General features: G+C 40.5%; 1 protein-coding gene across 1 annotated transcript in view; it reads left to right on the top strand.

Annotated features, from left to right (window-relative positions):
- LOC103370579 (ephrin type-B receptor 1-like) overlaps positions 1–17136 on the top strand; it is a 105105-nt gene that overhangs the window by 69071 nt on the left and 18898 nt on the right. Inside the window, exons 10-13 of the mRNA XM_008299684.1 lie at positions 7805–7970; positions 8402–8507; positions 10589–10650; positions 10749–10946. Coding sequence (XP_008297906.1) covers positions 7805–7970; positions 8402–8507; positions 10589–10650; positions 10749–10946 — 532 coding nt within the window. The remainder of the gene's footprint in view (positions 1–7804; positions 7971–8401; positions 8508–10588; positions 10651–10748; positions 10947–17136) is intronic.

Below are 17136 nucleotides of genomic sequence, written 5' to 3'. Positions count from 1 at the left end.
GCGTCTTACCAAAGAACACTTTGACATATGGAGGGGCTGGGGATCGAACCACCAACCTTGCAATTAGTCGGCTGTTGCCCCTTTCACAAAACTCCACATTGTCATGGTGGAGGGGTTTGTCAACCTGTGAAGCTGAATCCACAGGTGAATGAAGACTTTCTCCAGACCAGGGAGATTGGTGCCCTTTCCTGTAGCAAGGCTTGGGAGGGAAACTCACTAATGAGCATTAAAAAGTCTGGCATTGACCCGTAGATTTCAGTTGGGTGGCCAATGTTATGCGGTCTCACTTTCAGGGACAGGCACTGGGGCTAGATGAATTCTTAGGGTTTGGACCTACTCATGCTGATCCCTGGTAATGTACACTGCCACATTCTCTCAAGAGGTATTTCGAGCTTTGTGATCCCATTTCCGTTCTGTGGAGGCAACTAAACTGGCCATATTTTGTGATGACTCTGACCTACAGAAGCTCTTTCTCAGATCTGTAGCAGAGGGAGGGTAGAAGTAAATGTGCGATTTCACTTGTTTTCAGTTTTTTTTAGAAAAGAGATTAAAGTGTAACAGTGTTGATAAAGATGTTGCTCCACATGTTATGTTAAGCATTGGAGGAGCCTTCTGTCTTTGTAACTGAATCACTTAAAGACGAGAAGACTAAAGTGCCAATTTATACCCTACTGGGTGCTGTTCAAAGCTGCTACCATTCTGCTCTGTGAGGCAGTCTGACAGAAGCAATCAAGCTTCCAGCTGTCCTGTAGTGGACAAGGTCCTAATCTGTATGAACCAGGTGTCTCTGCGACAAAAGACCTAATGGCAGAGTTCAATGATCAAACTAGCCTGAATGGAGAATGTCTAACCTGGGGCACCAATGTGAGCCTCTGATTCAGGGGCAAAACGTGCACAACCTGATTTCTTCCCCCATCAAAGGCTCCTGCTGTAGGAAAGAAAAATTGTGGAAAGAAAGGAAAATTGTGACTGCATAGCTTGTCTTTGTAATTCAGTCAGTGGGAAGCAATGAATCTTGAGACTGAAAGTTAAATTACTAGCATATATGTCACCCAAAGGTAAATATAAAAATGTCCTCATATTTTCTGAAGCTGAGCCACCAGCTGCAAAAACAGATAGACTTTGACTGCAGACAGATTAAAAACAAAGAGCAAAGCACCTACAAGGGTTTGTGTTAGATACACCACAAAGAGCTCATGCCTTCTCATCCACAGCCCTCGTTTTATTCCAGCCATCCTCCTCTATCCTTTTTACAACCCTGAAGAAAATAGTTTTTGGCATTTTTGGGGGGATACCACTTCTGGTCCCTGCGCTCATTTTTCCTTTTTAATACATACTGTCAGTGAGTTGGTGCTTTCATAACTCACTGAAACTTTCAACTACAAACAGAACTACAAACTTTAAATGTTCGAGACTCTTGTCAACTATTTTTTCTTATCTATTCTCTTTGATGAAAACACTCAGACGCAGTCCTAAAGTCCATTGCTCCAGAGGACTCGCTCAGAGATTCCAATTTTCCAGCACAATATAGTGTATGGCTGTAATTTTACTGTGTTACACAAGAAGAAGAGAGGCTGTGTGTTCGTGTGTGTGTCAGTTTTATAGTCGGGGCTACCATTGCAGCTTTTAAAGTTCTAGTACAGCACTAGCACAGCCATTCATCATTACGTAATTAGTAATGAGAAATTATTACTTCCCAGTTTGCTTTCCAACCATGTGTTGATGCTTTTGATAAATTGCATCAAACTTTTAATGGAATTAGGCAATAATTTATGTATGCCGGTGTACACAGTATGCACAGAATAACCTTGGTATCTTTCAGAAGAATACTTTCAATGAGACTAGTCGAGTAACGTCTACATATTAATGCACAGATTCTTCCATGTTGAAATGCTTCTAAGTGATCTGCTCATGCGGATCTAATGTCTACTGTCTGTAACAGGAAAGTGTTGTAACTGTCCTCATTACTGACTTTCTTTCACAAAATATGATTTAAAGAGATCTTCTGGAACTTTTGTGGTGTTGCTTACCACTGAAAAACCTCATTTTCTACTGGTACTGGAAATCAGTCTTACCAACAATCATCACCGATTTCTTTAAACCATGACCATAGACTGTATACTAGTATAAAAGATGGACAAAAGTGCCCTGAACCTGTATTATTTCAAACAGCCAACAGGGGGCGACTCTTCAAGTTCAAAAAGAAGTCCGACTGTATAAAAGTCATTAAAAAAAAAATTGTCGCTACTTCTCACTTGACCTGTTACCTCAGTTAACATTTTCTTGATGCAGTTGTGGACTCAGTTGCTAGTTTCAAGTCTCCTTCTATACTGCATGTTTATCTTGTAAATTATGGTCCCATGTATAGTAAAATCAACAATATATATGTTTTAAGGTGGGATTACCTTGTGATTACCTGGTTTCTACTGTATTACCGTGCGCAGTGTCTTAAGTTCTCGGTCAGATCCACCGCTTGCTTCTTATGCCTGGTTAAAGATGACCAAGATGGTGATTACCAAACACCAGCCTTGATGCTCCACAAATCAGTGGGTGACGTCATGGTTTCTACACTCACCTTTGATGTATTGTCTGTGAACACGACCGCCATCTTGCCGTCAACTACATGGCACATCAGATAAAGCTCATACAACTTGTTTTTTTAACTTAGACGTAGCATTATCAGTTTCGGAGGGCTGCTCCAATTGTTTTCTTGTGGTGTGAAAAACTAAGAAAATTCAGTTTAAGCAAAAGCACATTCGCATATTGGCAAACTTAATGCAACATACAGGTCTGTGGAAAAGTTTGACCCACTTCTGATATTTAGATCCATATATCCATCATGCAAAACCATCAGGGAGGCATCCCAAATCCATTCTGCAGCATTCCAATGGCCCCAAACGTGCTGCTCCAGTCATGAAAAACTGTCTTCGACCACAAGAAGAACAAGCAGTCCTGCAACAGATGGTTTGGTCCCCACAGAGCCCTGATCTCGACATCATGGAGTCACTCTGAGATCACATGAAGAGGACAGAGGACACTGAGACGGCTTAAAATCCACAGGAACACTGTGGCAAGTTCTCCAATATGCTGAAACAACATGCCTGCCAAGTGCTTTGAAAAACTGTGCACCTAGGAGAAGTGGTGCACTAAAAATATAGCTTTTCCCGTTCACTTCATGTTGTGTGCGATAAACTAATAAATAAAACCCATTCACAACAAAAATAAAACAAAAACTGAAAGCATCCTCACTTTACTTTTAGTGCCTTAAACTTTTACACGACACAAAAAGTATGACAAAAAAAAGCGCAGCAGCCCCTTCCTCCATGTGCAGAACTCTCAGCATGCCTGCTTCTCACAGTTTTATTAACAGTGAAGTTCCAGGGAAAGATGGTGAAAAGCGGGCAAAGAAAGGGAAAGTTGAGATTCTGCCTCTCGGAGAGCAATTAGAGTGAGTCAAGGACGGAGTGAGAGGCAGCGCACTCACCGAGAGATGTACCGTAGCTGCCGTCTGACAGCCACAGATAAAACCCTTACTTAGTAAAAATCATGGCAGCGACGTTACCGTAAGTCAGCCTTATTTCCTGCTGCTATTTTCTTATATTATTTAACACAGGAGCCAATTAAGATACTGTATTTCACACAGTAGAGCAGTCGACCACATAAAGACTAGTTTTAGCTCCGAGCTTCAAGTGAAGTTGTCCTCGGGGAGCAGTTTGATAAGCCTGCAGAGAGAGAGGACAGGTTTTTCTTACCAGACAGCTGTACTGTACCTTCTTTTTCTGGCAGTTTTGTAATTTCTCCACCTTCCTTCCCTCCATCTACACCCCCATTCCTCCCTCTACCCAACCCTCCCTCCCACTCTATAGATAATGAGGTTTTAATGTAGTAAATTTGATATGGCACAGGAAGGCAGGATTTTTCCCCACTACTTATCTCTGGCTAGCAGGCCTTCCCAGATGGGCTGGCCCCTAACCTCTTCACTCTGGCAAGCACAGAGCCGCCACCACCACCACCACCCCAACACACATACACCCATACCTCCAAATCCAAACCCCACCCCCCGACACAATACCATTTCTGAGGCCACTTCCAAATATAACTTACTCTCTCCAGGCTTTCAACACTGCAAATTCTACAGCTGTCCATGCGTCATGTCCTAATTATTCAAGTAGGATTAGCGGAGTGCGTCTTTGGTCGTAGTTCTGTATGTCAAACCCTAATACACTCAGAGAAATTGGGGCTGCGCATTACATTACACCGAGGTAAGAATGAGGATAGTAGGCTAAATGTAATAAGAAATGTTAACAATTAATAGACCAACAATGAACAGAGTTAAAAATAATGAAGGGGAGTATTTGAGTTTTTAACCGTCGTTTTTCACAAGTCATCTGTAACCCCTTTTTATTCATGTTGACATCCTCTCCTGATAACCCTCCCTCTGCTTCTCCCATCTCCCCTCAATTTCTTTCCACTCTTTTCCCTCCTGAACTGTCCCCCCCATCATCTCTCTTCCTCTCCTCTTTGCTCTGCCGTCGACCCCCCCCCCTCCACCCTTCATCCTCACGGCAGGGTTTGCCTCCCCCACCCCCACATGCCGTCACCACACCATATCTGTCGTTCTCTGTGGACCGTTTCGATTTAGCCGCAGTAAAACCTTTTTTTTTTTTTTTTTATCTGAAGGAAAGTGGCGGAAGAGAGGAAGCCAAAAAGGAGGCCACAGATAGATAGAGGTAAAAGGTGGTAGCCTTGGGTTTATAAGATAGGCCTGATACCCAATTCACCTCAGGAAGATGAATGGAAGGCGAGAAGACAAAATGCCCACCTGTCTCTGTGGGTAATAGCTGATTAACTGCATTATTACTGTATTATATTTGCGGGGAATGAGCGGGTCAGAGAGGGAGGAGAATTATGAAGGAGCTGGTGGTCAGCGAAAAGAATGACTGGAAGATAGATGAGAGGAGGGATAAGTGGAGGGAATGGCAAAGAGGGAGGCTTAAGGTGGTGGAGAGAAATATTAGGTATAAATGGAAGGCTCAAAAATAAGAAGTTATAATAACAATGGGTGAACAAAGGTTTTTTTTGTACGCTTTAAAGGGTCAATTCAAACAAATTACAGAAAAAAACAATTTTATTACTTAAGCCCACTGATGTGTTGAAATGCAAATACATTTTGTTTGATGTGGGGAGGTTCTAAAATACAGTTTTGCTTTTTGTCTGATGCCACAACAATAAAATCAACTCAGAAAAATATGATTTGTAGAAGCAATGACCCAGGAGCTCTGCAAAACTTACTATTACATTATGGTATATTTTCTTAGGAACAATTTAGTCAGCAGAAAGTAGTTCCAAATAACACTGCTCCTACCAAGGTCTGGGGATTATCAGGACTAAAAATGGTAGTATCTCTGCCTATTTGCTGTTCTTGAGATGTAAATTTCCAAAGCTTTGTACTGTACTATATCAAAACTATCTGTATGGGAGCATCTAAAGAGATTCAATTTGCAGACATCTTAACATTCCACTGTGGTGCAAAATACTGAAATGTGTATATAATTGGTACAATGTCTGAAGTATCATCTGAAGTGTCGTTTTGACCTTTGAGGTTTTGAGAAGATTCTGTCCAGCCATGAAGTCTGTAGCGTTTCTGTGTCTGAGATATTCTTATTGTAAACTGGAGTTGGTCTTTTAGAGATAAAAAAAAAAACAGCAGCCACGACCTTGTCCTCATTGCAGTTTAGTATAATAAGCTGGTGGGGGAAGGAATAGTTAAGAAGATACTACACAGTGTCTAATGTGTTGGATCTGTTTCCTAGGCTCAAAATAATTACATTCATTTAACGCTCAGTGGACCGAATACAGATTGTGAAAATCTTTTCAATGCCATCTGCCCATTCTGAATCAAATTAAGCCTCCTGATTCAAGTGGCGTAAACCGTTTTAAGATACCAAAACCACAGCAACAGTAGTTCTTTACTTTGTGATAAGAGTGCATTACCTCTTCTATCATCTACAGGGACACACAAACAAAATTCATCCAAGCTTTTTGTGTTTTGTAGTAAAAAAAAAGGAATGACATTTAAGAGTTAAGACACAGGAGACTGATCAGGTTGCTTCTTCCCTCACTTCTCAGCATGCTGTGGTGACGTGTAAGTGTACTCCAGGGTGTGTCAGTACACGGTGACATCATGGTGTTGTGGTTGCAGATGCAATGGAAAAACCAGCAGGGCTGCCTTAGTGTGCAATCCAAATTATTGGCAAAATGTGAAATGTTCAGTGTGGTAGGTTGTTGTTGTTGTTGCTCATGGTGAAGAAAACTGTAACACACAGATAGCAGAAGGGAGGAGAATGCTGAGTGAAATGAGCAGTGGTTTATACCTGCATCCTACATACAGTGAGTCAGACTATGTCTTGCGATGTGGATAGTTTTGGTTTTATGTGCTACATTCATGGATGGACTCTTTCTTGGAACTTTTGTCCCACCTCAGTACTAATAGGGTAAATATAGAGGTGCTGGTGGTGTTCTAAATATTGCAAAAAAATATTATTTAAAATATCACAACAACATCTCCTGAAAAAAAGCATGATTCATCTCTGTGGACTTAGAGAAAGTAGTCTTAATTAAACTGTTCACAGTGAAGTTAGTGGGTTACTCAGAGTAACCACGACAATATTTATGGAAATGTATAGATTTTTTTAAAAGTTATTTTCTTATGCATTTATCACCAAATGAAATTTCAGTCACTTTCATTGTATTGGTGTGAACACAGATATGTCAGTATGGACAAATGAAACAAAAACTATGACTAAACTATGAGACAATACACATATGAGCCACAACATTAAAACCACCCGCTTTAAATTATGTGTGTCCTCCTCTTTTGTCACCAAAACAGCTTTGACCCATTGGGGTGTAAACACGATACCTCTACAGTGTCATGTGATATCTGGCACCAGGATGCTGGCTGTGGATCTTTTAGGTTCTGTGGGTGGGTGGCCTCCGCAGGCTTGTCCTGGCATATCCCCCAGATGCTCAGTCAGATCGGATTTGGAGAATTTGGAGGCTCAGCCAATGCCTAGGGCGCTTCATCGTGTTCCTTCAGCCATTTTTGAGCCGTTTTTGCAGTGCCGCAGGGTGCACCGTCCTGCTGGAGAAGGCCACTGGCATTGGGGAGTGGTATTACAGAGTGATGTGCTTTGTGTGCAACAATGTTAAGGTGGGTGGTGTGTGTCAAAATAGCATCCAAATGATTCCAGGACTCTACGTTTTTAAGAACATTACTTCGTAAAAAGACGATTATTATTCCCTTCACCTGTTAATGATTTTAATGTTATGGCTGTTAATGCATACTACCAGTGTAAGAATATGCATTTCTTTTATTATTTGAATTAGGTTCATTTTTGTCTTTCCTACCTTCATAGGACCTTCATACATTGTCACCTGGTTTGATTCACGTGATGCTGCTGTCGTGTCCAGGTCTTAGGAAAGAGGTTGCTAACCTCACTGGGATTTATCTGGTCGAATTAAAGTTAAACAAACACTATAAGATAAAGACATCAGACTGAATTCAGACTCACATTGTTACAGTTGCTCACTCCTGTCAGGGTGTCCACGGTTTCACAGTCTGAAAATGATGAATTCCTCGGTTTGTGTTGGAGCTCAGGATTAATCTTGTTTCAGCTGAAGGCCAGAACCCGGTGCTGAATTTATTCTCTCTCTTTTAGTCTGTGACTGAGAAAGTATTCATATAGTCTTTCTTGGATGCCCCTGAAATATATCTATCTGTGTCTCTGCACTTCCTCCTCAGGCCCAGTCATCAGTGCTGAACAGTTCGATGATCCAGAGCGAGACGCCTAATGTGGTTCTGGAGGGTCTGAGGCCTGGGACCGGCTATGTGGTCCAGGTGAGGGCCCGCACTGTGGCCGGCTATGGAGCCTACAGCAAGGAGATGCTCTTCCAAACTCTCACTGACGGTAAGTAGGTGGGTGGTTGGCTGGAGTGTGTAGAGGTGTGTGTGTGTGTGTATTTGTGTGTGTGTGTGTGTGTGTGTGTGGGAGGGGGCTTTATGGTGGAGAGGAAAGAGAGTGCAGGGCTGAGAGAGGCAATGTGAGAGGTTGCACAAGAGTGAAAATCTGGCTGTAAAGTAATTAAATTCTGCCCTACTTTGTGCATGTGTGTGTGTGTGTGAGAGAGAGCGTGAGCGCTTGCAGTCATGTAAAATGAGCCTTGTAAATGATATTTTATGTGTGTTAGAGAGAGAGAAAGAAATTGTCACTTGTATATTTTTCCTTCCAGAAATTTTCAGTTGTGTGTATGTGAGAGTCTCAAAAATAAGAGAAATTTGAAATATTATATCCTTTTTCTCAACTCGTGTGTTGGATGGTGTGTGTGTTTACTTCTGCAGATGAGTATAAGTCAGAGCTTGGACAGCAGCTCTCCCTGATCGCAGGATCTTTAGTAGGTGGAGTGTGTATCGTCTCATTGGTGGCTATTGCCATCATCTGTACCAGGTAATTTGAAGCAGACACACAAACACCTCAGATACTGCAGTTGCATACATGTGTCACTAAAGTGTCCTAATTTGTTGTGATGGAAGACATGTGCCCTATTGAATAACTTGCATACTTTGGGATGTCCAATCAAAAATCATTCAAGCAGTCAGGATGAAAACAGTCACTGTAGCTTAACCATGTGTTGAGGCAAAACATTTCATATGATTCATTTACTTGCTTTTTTGGAGTTTTCAGTTACACCTGACAGTATTAGCTATCGTACTAACGAAGTATGAACCTTCATAGACACCAGTAGTGTTGACACCCATCATACACATATAATCACCAGCTATGTAATGATAAATGAGCAGCTCCTTCTCCAGAGGAAGACTGAGATCCAACTAGTTTGTGGACTATTTTCTTCCAAACTAATGTTTTGAGGTCAACTTCCAGGCACTGACCTGATGGTTTGGTGCTTAAGAAACATACCACGTGGGCAGGAAAGTTCTCAGCAGCTGAGTCTCTGGTTCGACTCCTCACTGGCTGGACCTTTGCTGCGCGTCATCCCCTGCTGTCTTTCCTCACATTTCCTCTCTGTCTCTACTATAACTACACAAGGCAACATGTCTTTACTGAAGGCATTTTCCGAGCTGCACTCACTGAAGATGTCACAAATACGTATTTAATTGTGAAATTTGTAATGCTTAATGTATTTCAGCAGAACCTCCTTCATTGAAAAAGAACCGCTAACACATACAGAATATATTTTCACAGAATGAATGGTAGCCTACTAACATTATGGACAACACTTAACTCACATTCTTATCTAAACAAGCAAACATTAGATTTGTGAACATTGTTGGTGGAGGTTTACTTTAACACACATTTCTCAGATAATAGCCATAACATTTCAGGATATGAACATTTTGAGGATGTGTTGTTTATCCAAACTTAACAACTAAAATCTCTCACCTTAAATGTACCGATCCAGATGTGATCTTTGAGATGCTTAGAGTTCGTGGCGTTTCCTTTTTCTTTTCAAATGTTCTCTAACACCATTTGCGTCCTGACTTTTGGTTGTCTTTAAGTTGTTCCCGATCATCCAACTCAGATCCAGCAAATCCGTCTGGGAGCTTCTCTCCATTTTTGTTGACTAGATGGCCAAAATTTTCTTTCTTTCTTTGTCTTATTCCAGGTGTTTTAGCAACAGCCTAGTACAGTATATTTGCCCAATTCAAATTTTCTTTATTTTTTTTTTTCTTTTTGTGACATTTCAAAAAGCTTTGTATAAGTTAACTTGATAAATATATGGAATCACGGCTTCTGAAATTGTCCTTCATCTAGGAAACTACAACTTTTGATGCATGGGGATATAAAATAACCATCAACGTCATTTTAAATGTGTTTGCTACCTATAAAATTAGAATATTATGTAAATAACAATAAATAGACAATAAATCTTTGAACAAAAAATAAGGAACTTTAATTGATGTTAATATTGTGTGTGTGCACATGAAGTACAACAGAGTGTGTCTAAACTTGCTTCACAAGGGACTGTACTGTAATTTATGCATGAAAGACTTTGGAACTACTAGAAATGACAAATAGGTTGTAGACTAATAATGGCTAAGCATTTGCACGAATGTGGCAACCGTAATAAATGATCCCCTTTAATCCTACAAGCATTTCAAAGTAGATGTGAAATGTCCAAAGTTTCTGTGACCCCATGACCTCCCAGAAATAGCCAGCGGCGAGCTGTCTCTCCAGCGTGCAGTGTAAGGTGTCTGTTGTGAAGATCACCTGACATATTACAGTATTACATTCCTCTGGCTCCATCCCCAGATGAAAGCAGGAAACAAGAGCTGACGACACAGAACAGTAACAGTCACACAGTACTAATGAAATCCTAAAAAAACATCTTCTCAAGCAGACTTTTTTTTTTTTGACATTCAGGAAGACTGTTTATTTTACCTCAACCCAGCTCAAGAGAAGACAACCAATTAGAATTTCACTCTCGCAACATTTCAAACTTTTGTGCAAAATCTCTGTCTACCTTCTGCTTTTCTTTCCGACGTCTCGTCTTGTGTTTGTGTCTGCAGAAGGAGGCAGCTGAAGGAGAGTGTGTACGGTGACAAGCTGCAGCAGTACAACACAGGAGGAGGTACGACCACGCTTCGAATTCTTTGTTGTGAAGATAAATAGAGGCTAATGTCCACCATGCACGGTGTTTGTAACTGAACTTTCTCATGTTCTCCTCAGAGGTGACTCTGAGGCCAGACATGTTCAGTGGTCCCACCCCCACTGTGACCTTTCCCACCCTGTCTGAGGGTCACAGTTCACCTGGGGTCAAGATCTACATCGACCCCTTCACTTACGAGGACCCCAATGAGGCTGTTCGCGAGTTTGCCAAAGAGATCGACCCCTCCTGTGTCAAAATAGAGGAAGTCATTGGGTCAGGTAGGAGGAGATTTTCATAGTTGACTTTGGCTTGGCTTTCTTCTCTCTCATGTTGTTTCAATAAGAGGTTAAAAAGAAAATCTCATCAAATGCTGAAAATGAAAACCCATGATTATTTTAACATGTGTTAAATATTACTGCATTCATTCTATTTCAAGGAGCGCCTCGCAGTACTATTTCATGTGTACTATAAACTGCCTCAGAAGGGAAGCGAGAAAAGTAAACCTTGGTTTATTTAATGAGACCAACTGTCACTTGAAACAGCAGATACTCTACGGTAAATTAATCAATTTCTTCAGCTGCGGCAGACTTTTGTGTCAATGTGAAAAGATCTGGAAACACGCAATGTCAATTTATTATTTTGCTTTATTTTTTCCCTTTGAAGTCAGGAGAGATGTTTTATTCATGCTGAAAAATTTCACAGGAATAAATTAAAACTGTCTTCATGCATTCTCTTTGGCGATCTGCACTCTCACTGTAAAAATGCTGTGTGATGTTTGGCAAACGGAGAAAGTTGGTCCCTAGGCTTGCTCAGAAATTTTTTTTTTTGGGGGGGGTGTAGAGTTTCTGCTTTTTAGCTGTGGGATGGCAAAAGGAAAGATGGGAACAAAAAATAAGGAAGAACTTTAAGATGAAGCGACTTACATTGGCACTGAGCTCTACAGCACCTTTTATTTTTTCATATTAACTTCATGATTCTTGCCCAGATGAAAACACAGAGTAAGTTTTTGACACGTCTACTATTGCTGTATAGGTTTAATATTTGATTGTGTTATTCCTAACAAGTTATGCTATGCTATTACAAAAATAATAACAATAATAGCAAGAAAGGAAGCAACAAAGTGCCTCATCTGAGTCTGGTTCACGCAGCACTATTCCAGTGTGACTAGCGCCAAGCAATAGTCAAAAACAAGAGTATTTTGACAGATATTGCAAATGCGATGAGTCTTGATCTCAGTGGGGATGATGATACAAAGTTAATGATGTGATTTTTTTTTCTGTGGTCGGTACCAAACTAACATCTGGCATCTTTTATAATGGTGTATCGTGACACATTTTACCTTCATCAGAAAGTCGCTGCTCTCGATTTTAATAATATTTCGAGTAACTCTTCAATCCCTACCGTGTACGTTTAAGCCTGTGCGTGTTCCTGCTCGTGCACAGGACAAGTGAAAAAGGCATCGATGTAAATATGCTAATGAGCTAAATAGCAGCAATCTTTCTCCAGAATCACAGACTCCTTTGTAATTACTAATCTTGTCAGGGAGTACAGTATGAATTAAAGGGGATTCTGCTGTTGAAACTTTTCTCGTGGCCCTGGAGAATAGAAGGCTCTTTTGTCAAACTCTAATTAGGATTGAAGTTTATATTGTTCTCTTATGGCACATACTTCTAATTAAATTTATGTTGAATCCTCTCAGGTCTTGGCCACTCTTTCATTTTTCTAGTGCTTCAGATCTCTCGCTACATAAAACTATCATCTTTTTCTCACATCTTTTAAACTAATTTGACAATGTGTGCTTTTAAGGTGCCTCTTGATATTATAAATAGGTAACAATTAAAATGCCATTTAAATTGATGTTTCTTCAAAGCCTGAGGTTTAGGCACTGAAGTATTATGCAAGTGTTTTTCTCATCGTTCATAACCGGATATAGACCCCAGAAGGTTAATCAATCAGTTACCACAAATTAATCAATACAAATTAAAACTTAACTTCAAGTACTGGTTGCTTTCTGGGTGTGTGTGAACTGTGCTTGATAGGAACCATAGAAGACATTTTATCCATCTATTTACATCATAAGTACATATTATGACATATTTTCGGGGGAAATCAATCATTAGTTGATAAGATAAAATGTAAAAGTCTGTTTTTGGCTTGTTTTCCATCCCTGTAAAACCAAAGTACTTCAGAGAAACCAGTCTAAGGGATTGTTACCACATTTATTAGGCTTTGCTTCCTTTTATTCATAGTGATCTTGTGCAAATTCTAGTATTTTAATATTATTTAAAACTATTTGTCTCTTACCTCAAACCCAAATTCAGTGAAGGAATGTTTTTGCTTCTGCCGTTAAACCCCTGTTAACTTATTTTTCTTTGGACCACAGCCAATCAAATCCAAATGGCTATTGATCTCCTGGTGTTAAAGGTCGTGAACCAGATTGAGACCCTCACCGCTGCGAGTATGTGCTTTGGGCTTTGGTCTGTTGAGCCACTCTGAGAGGCTCTCGGTAATCCCTCCGTTTCTCGCTTTATTTCTCCGAGGGAAGGGTTTCTCACCTCAGCCAGAGGTGACAGAGGAGGGATAAAAACGACGAGGAGGGAGGCGAAAATATGAGCCGAGGTGATATGAGACATGGTTGGACTTTGAGCCCTCGAATGGCTCCACGTCTCCCAATCTAAGTGAAAGTAAAAATGTATCCACAGTTATTTCGCTCTTGTCTTTTTTTCTTCCTCTGTGTTTCCTTCCTTCATGCCTCCTCATATCTTCAGCTCTCTCTCTGTGGTTCAGCCCCTCTGGAGTTTTAGGGTTTGTTTTTGTATAGAGAAATGCTAAACAAAGAACCAAGAAGAACAACAGATTGAGGAGGGAAGATAAAAGAAGAAAGCACCCTAAGGAGATAATAAAAATATCTCACCTTACTCCCTCATTCTCTCCCTGTGTGATAACACCCTCTCTTTTCCTCTTTTTTTATTACTATCACTCACACTGTAAGAAATGTCCTTCACTCATAGAACTGTGATTGACTGAAGACAAGTCGTCAAACATTTTAATTTATAATAGGAAGGAGGACTAATGCCTCATCTGACAGTCATTTACCAACATATATTTAGATGTGCTGTAGGACTCAGACAAGATTTTTACAACAAAACCCATGAATCTTTCTTTTCATGCTCCGTTCTCTCCTTGACCTCAACGATTTTCAAGAAAGAAGTGACATGTCATCTGATTTTGCCTCTCTTGGAGAAAATTACTGTTTTTGTCCCTCTCCGTTTGTCCTTCCATCCTTCCTGTCCTCTCCTCCCTTATTATCAATCCGGTCTCATTTCCATCCTTCAATCTTTCTCCATCCCCCTCATCTCTTCTTCCGTTCCCATCCTCTTTCCATTCTCCTTCCTATTTTGCTCTCCATCCATCTCTGCTTCTGCTGGTTTACAACGGTGACAGTAGATAGTTTTTAATGAGCAGTGAGATGTGGAGCAGAGATCACAGTGAGACAGGACGACACAGCCTGTCATCCAATTCCCATCACTCATCCATTATTCACACACCGATTTTTATCTCTGGGATGAGGACTTTTATTTTGAAGTGATATTCAATTTTCATGTCCCCAAGCAGTGTACTGCTGCATTTATCCTGACAAAATACATCTGCATTTCCACTGAAAGGAAATTTTCTGCTCATTGAACAAGTTCACTGAAGTTGTAACCTGCTCATATTTTTTGATATTGTAACTGAGGTGATCAGCACGGCCGTCATAGGTTGTATAAAAGAAGAGAACATAACCACTTTGACATCAACCGCTGGTTTGAAGCTTGAGTTTGGCATTTTGGCAGCCATCTTGTTTTTTTGACAGATAAAGTGGAGTGAGGGGTGAACCTGACTAGGAACTTCTGAGAACCATCTATGGTGAACACATTTTGGGATTTTAATTAGGATCATAGACGGTATATAAAAGACGGATGTACCCTCTGGGTGTGAAACGTAACAACGAAGTACCTTGAACCTGCATTCTTTCAAACAGCCAGCAGGGGGAAATTCCTCTGGTTCTAAAAGAAGTCCAATTGTATAGAAGTCTAAAGGAAATTAGTGTAATTCTCACGTGTTTTGTTACCTCAGTAAACATTTTCTAAATAAGTTTTTGGTTGCAAGAGCTGCTTTCAAGTCTCCTTCTATACAGCGTTATTACAGCAGCTTAAATGATGGTCCTATTAAGAGTAAATCTGATGATAAAGCAGGGACTGTTACAGGGTTTTGCTGGCTACCTTGTAATTACTACCATATCACAATGCATAGTTTTATTACAGTTCTCAGATCCACCCCATGCTCTTTATGTCCAATTTTAAAAGATCAAAATGTTGACAGCCAATTTCTAATCTCAAGGCTTCGAAACAGTAAACCATTAACCACTGACTCCTCAGAGTGTCTTTTAGTACAACGGAATGCTGAACAACATGGTACGACTAACTTGAGCTAAGATAAAATCACAACAACGCCCAAAGACAAGTTTATGGTTATTTAAATATCCATGGTGCCTTGGACACACATTGCAATGCCTCTATCCTCACTGACAGGTTGCTGTGATAGGGACTTGGTTCCCTCCCAATGTTGCCGACGGCTTGCTCATAGGGAATCCAAAGGCAACTTTGGATTGTTGGGTTCTGTGTTCTGTTTAAACTTCGTAAGGTCTTTACCTTATTTATGTGAAGTGCTATGAGATGACCTATGTTGTGAATTGGCGCTATATAAATAAAAAATGAATTGAAATGAATCTTTAGCATTACAGACGTCTACCATGGAATCACTCCTATTCCTGTACTAGTTATTCTCATATTCCTAATCCTGTTCAGGATTTTCATATAAGCAATATCGTGCAACACAATAATTGCCGTCTTGTCGAGGTGATATGTGAAAATGATGTTCACTTTTTCTTTAAAAGATAAAACTTGGTCCACTTCTGCAGTTTGGGACCTTGAACATTGTCAGAATTGGAGCTATCGCAAAAACATTCAAATATATATCTATTTCAGAGACACAACATGGTTATTTTGTTGTTGTTGTTGAACCAATTCTTCAGTGTCACATTCAGACTGACACACAGATGTGCACTTTAAAGCTGTGGCTTTGTTTGCATTTGAAGCCTTTCTCGCAGCCACAACTTGAGAGTTCAAGGATGGGGGACTTACCTGTGAAAGTGTTGACCACAGTGGTCTCCAATTACTCGAGTATATCTAACCGCAGCCTGTTGAAGATGGCAGATATAGTGCCAGCTCAAGAGCTCGTCTCCAACTCTGTCCTCCTCGGGGCTCTGCACTTTTGAGCAACTACGTTTTTAGGAGCCGTCAACCGAACAAGTGTGGCAACTGTGATGCTGTTATGAAAAAGTGTCATTTTCATATATCACCTCAAATCTGGCACAAATCACCTGGACTGTTCCAGGAAAGATTGCCTGAAATGTGTGCTATCATCCTATTTAAATGATATTGCCTCTCATCTATCTTTGTGATGACTTTCTTTTCATTCCATCTTCCAGTGTGGCCGTTGGAAACAACTATAAACATCCTTGATTTCTTGCAAGCCAGTTGTGATCTCAGTACCTCTGTTTAGGGTCCTCTGAGACTCTTAAGGAGCTTTTAATATGATGTTGGTCATCAGAGTTAGCTTGAAGATTAGAAAACTTTAGCACTTAAGTGAAAGAAGGAGAAAGGTGTTCTCCTGTATGAAATGGTCTGCAAAAATGATGGCTGGTTCGCTTTTTGTACATGAATAAAAGAGGAAAGAAAAAGCCTTGACCTGCTACATATGCTTTGACCACTTTTTTCTGGTAAGGTAGCATGTAAAGAAAATACTAGTATGCTATGTGACACAGAAACCTCAGCTTAATAAAGTGATGGTATAGAGCACAAGAAAGTCCTTTAGTCTACAAGACAAATCAAACTGCAGCCAGGTATTGAACCTGTGAACTTGTAGCAGTGCAGGCTCTTTATCCATGAGGTCACCAAGCTGCTTTTATTTAACCAAGAGATTACATTTGAGGTGTGACGTGCAAAGCCAAGTATCTAAGCAATAATAATGGCTCTGTCCCTTTTATCTTGTTTTCCACCCCTGCTACACAACCTTTCGTCACCCCTGAGAGCAGTTATTGAGGGGATCCAATTTTTGTTGTTCTTTCAGTCTGCAAAAAAATGTGCCCTTGAGCAAAGCCCTCGACCTCAATCTGCTCCGGCGGAGCTGCTCAGAGGCCATCAGTATGAGACGAGAGCTCCCAGCACAGTGTTTGTGTGTTAACATGCCCTGCCCCTCACACTGCTCCACAGCTCAGCTGCTGCAAAGACCAATGTGCTCGTTCTTGTTCATGTTCATTCATGTTTTAGTAATGAAAGGTAACCAAATGGCATCTGATTTCTCAGCTGACACATTTTACATCATAATTGCGATAATTTATTAGCCCCTTTTGCTGTTCTAATTTAT

This window comes from Stegastes partitus, unplaced genomic scaffold (assembly GCF_000690725.1).
Source record: "Stegastes partitus isolate 25-593 unplaced genomic scaffold, Stegastes_partitus-1.0.2 Scaffold31, whole genome shotgun sequence".
Classification (NCBI taxonomy): Eukaryota; Metazoa; Chordata; class Actinopteri; family Pomacentridae; genus Stegastes; species Stegastes partitus.
Note: the sequence above shows the minus strand (reverse complement) of the source record. Positions and strands in the feature narration are given on the sequence as shown.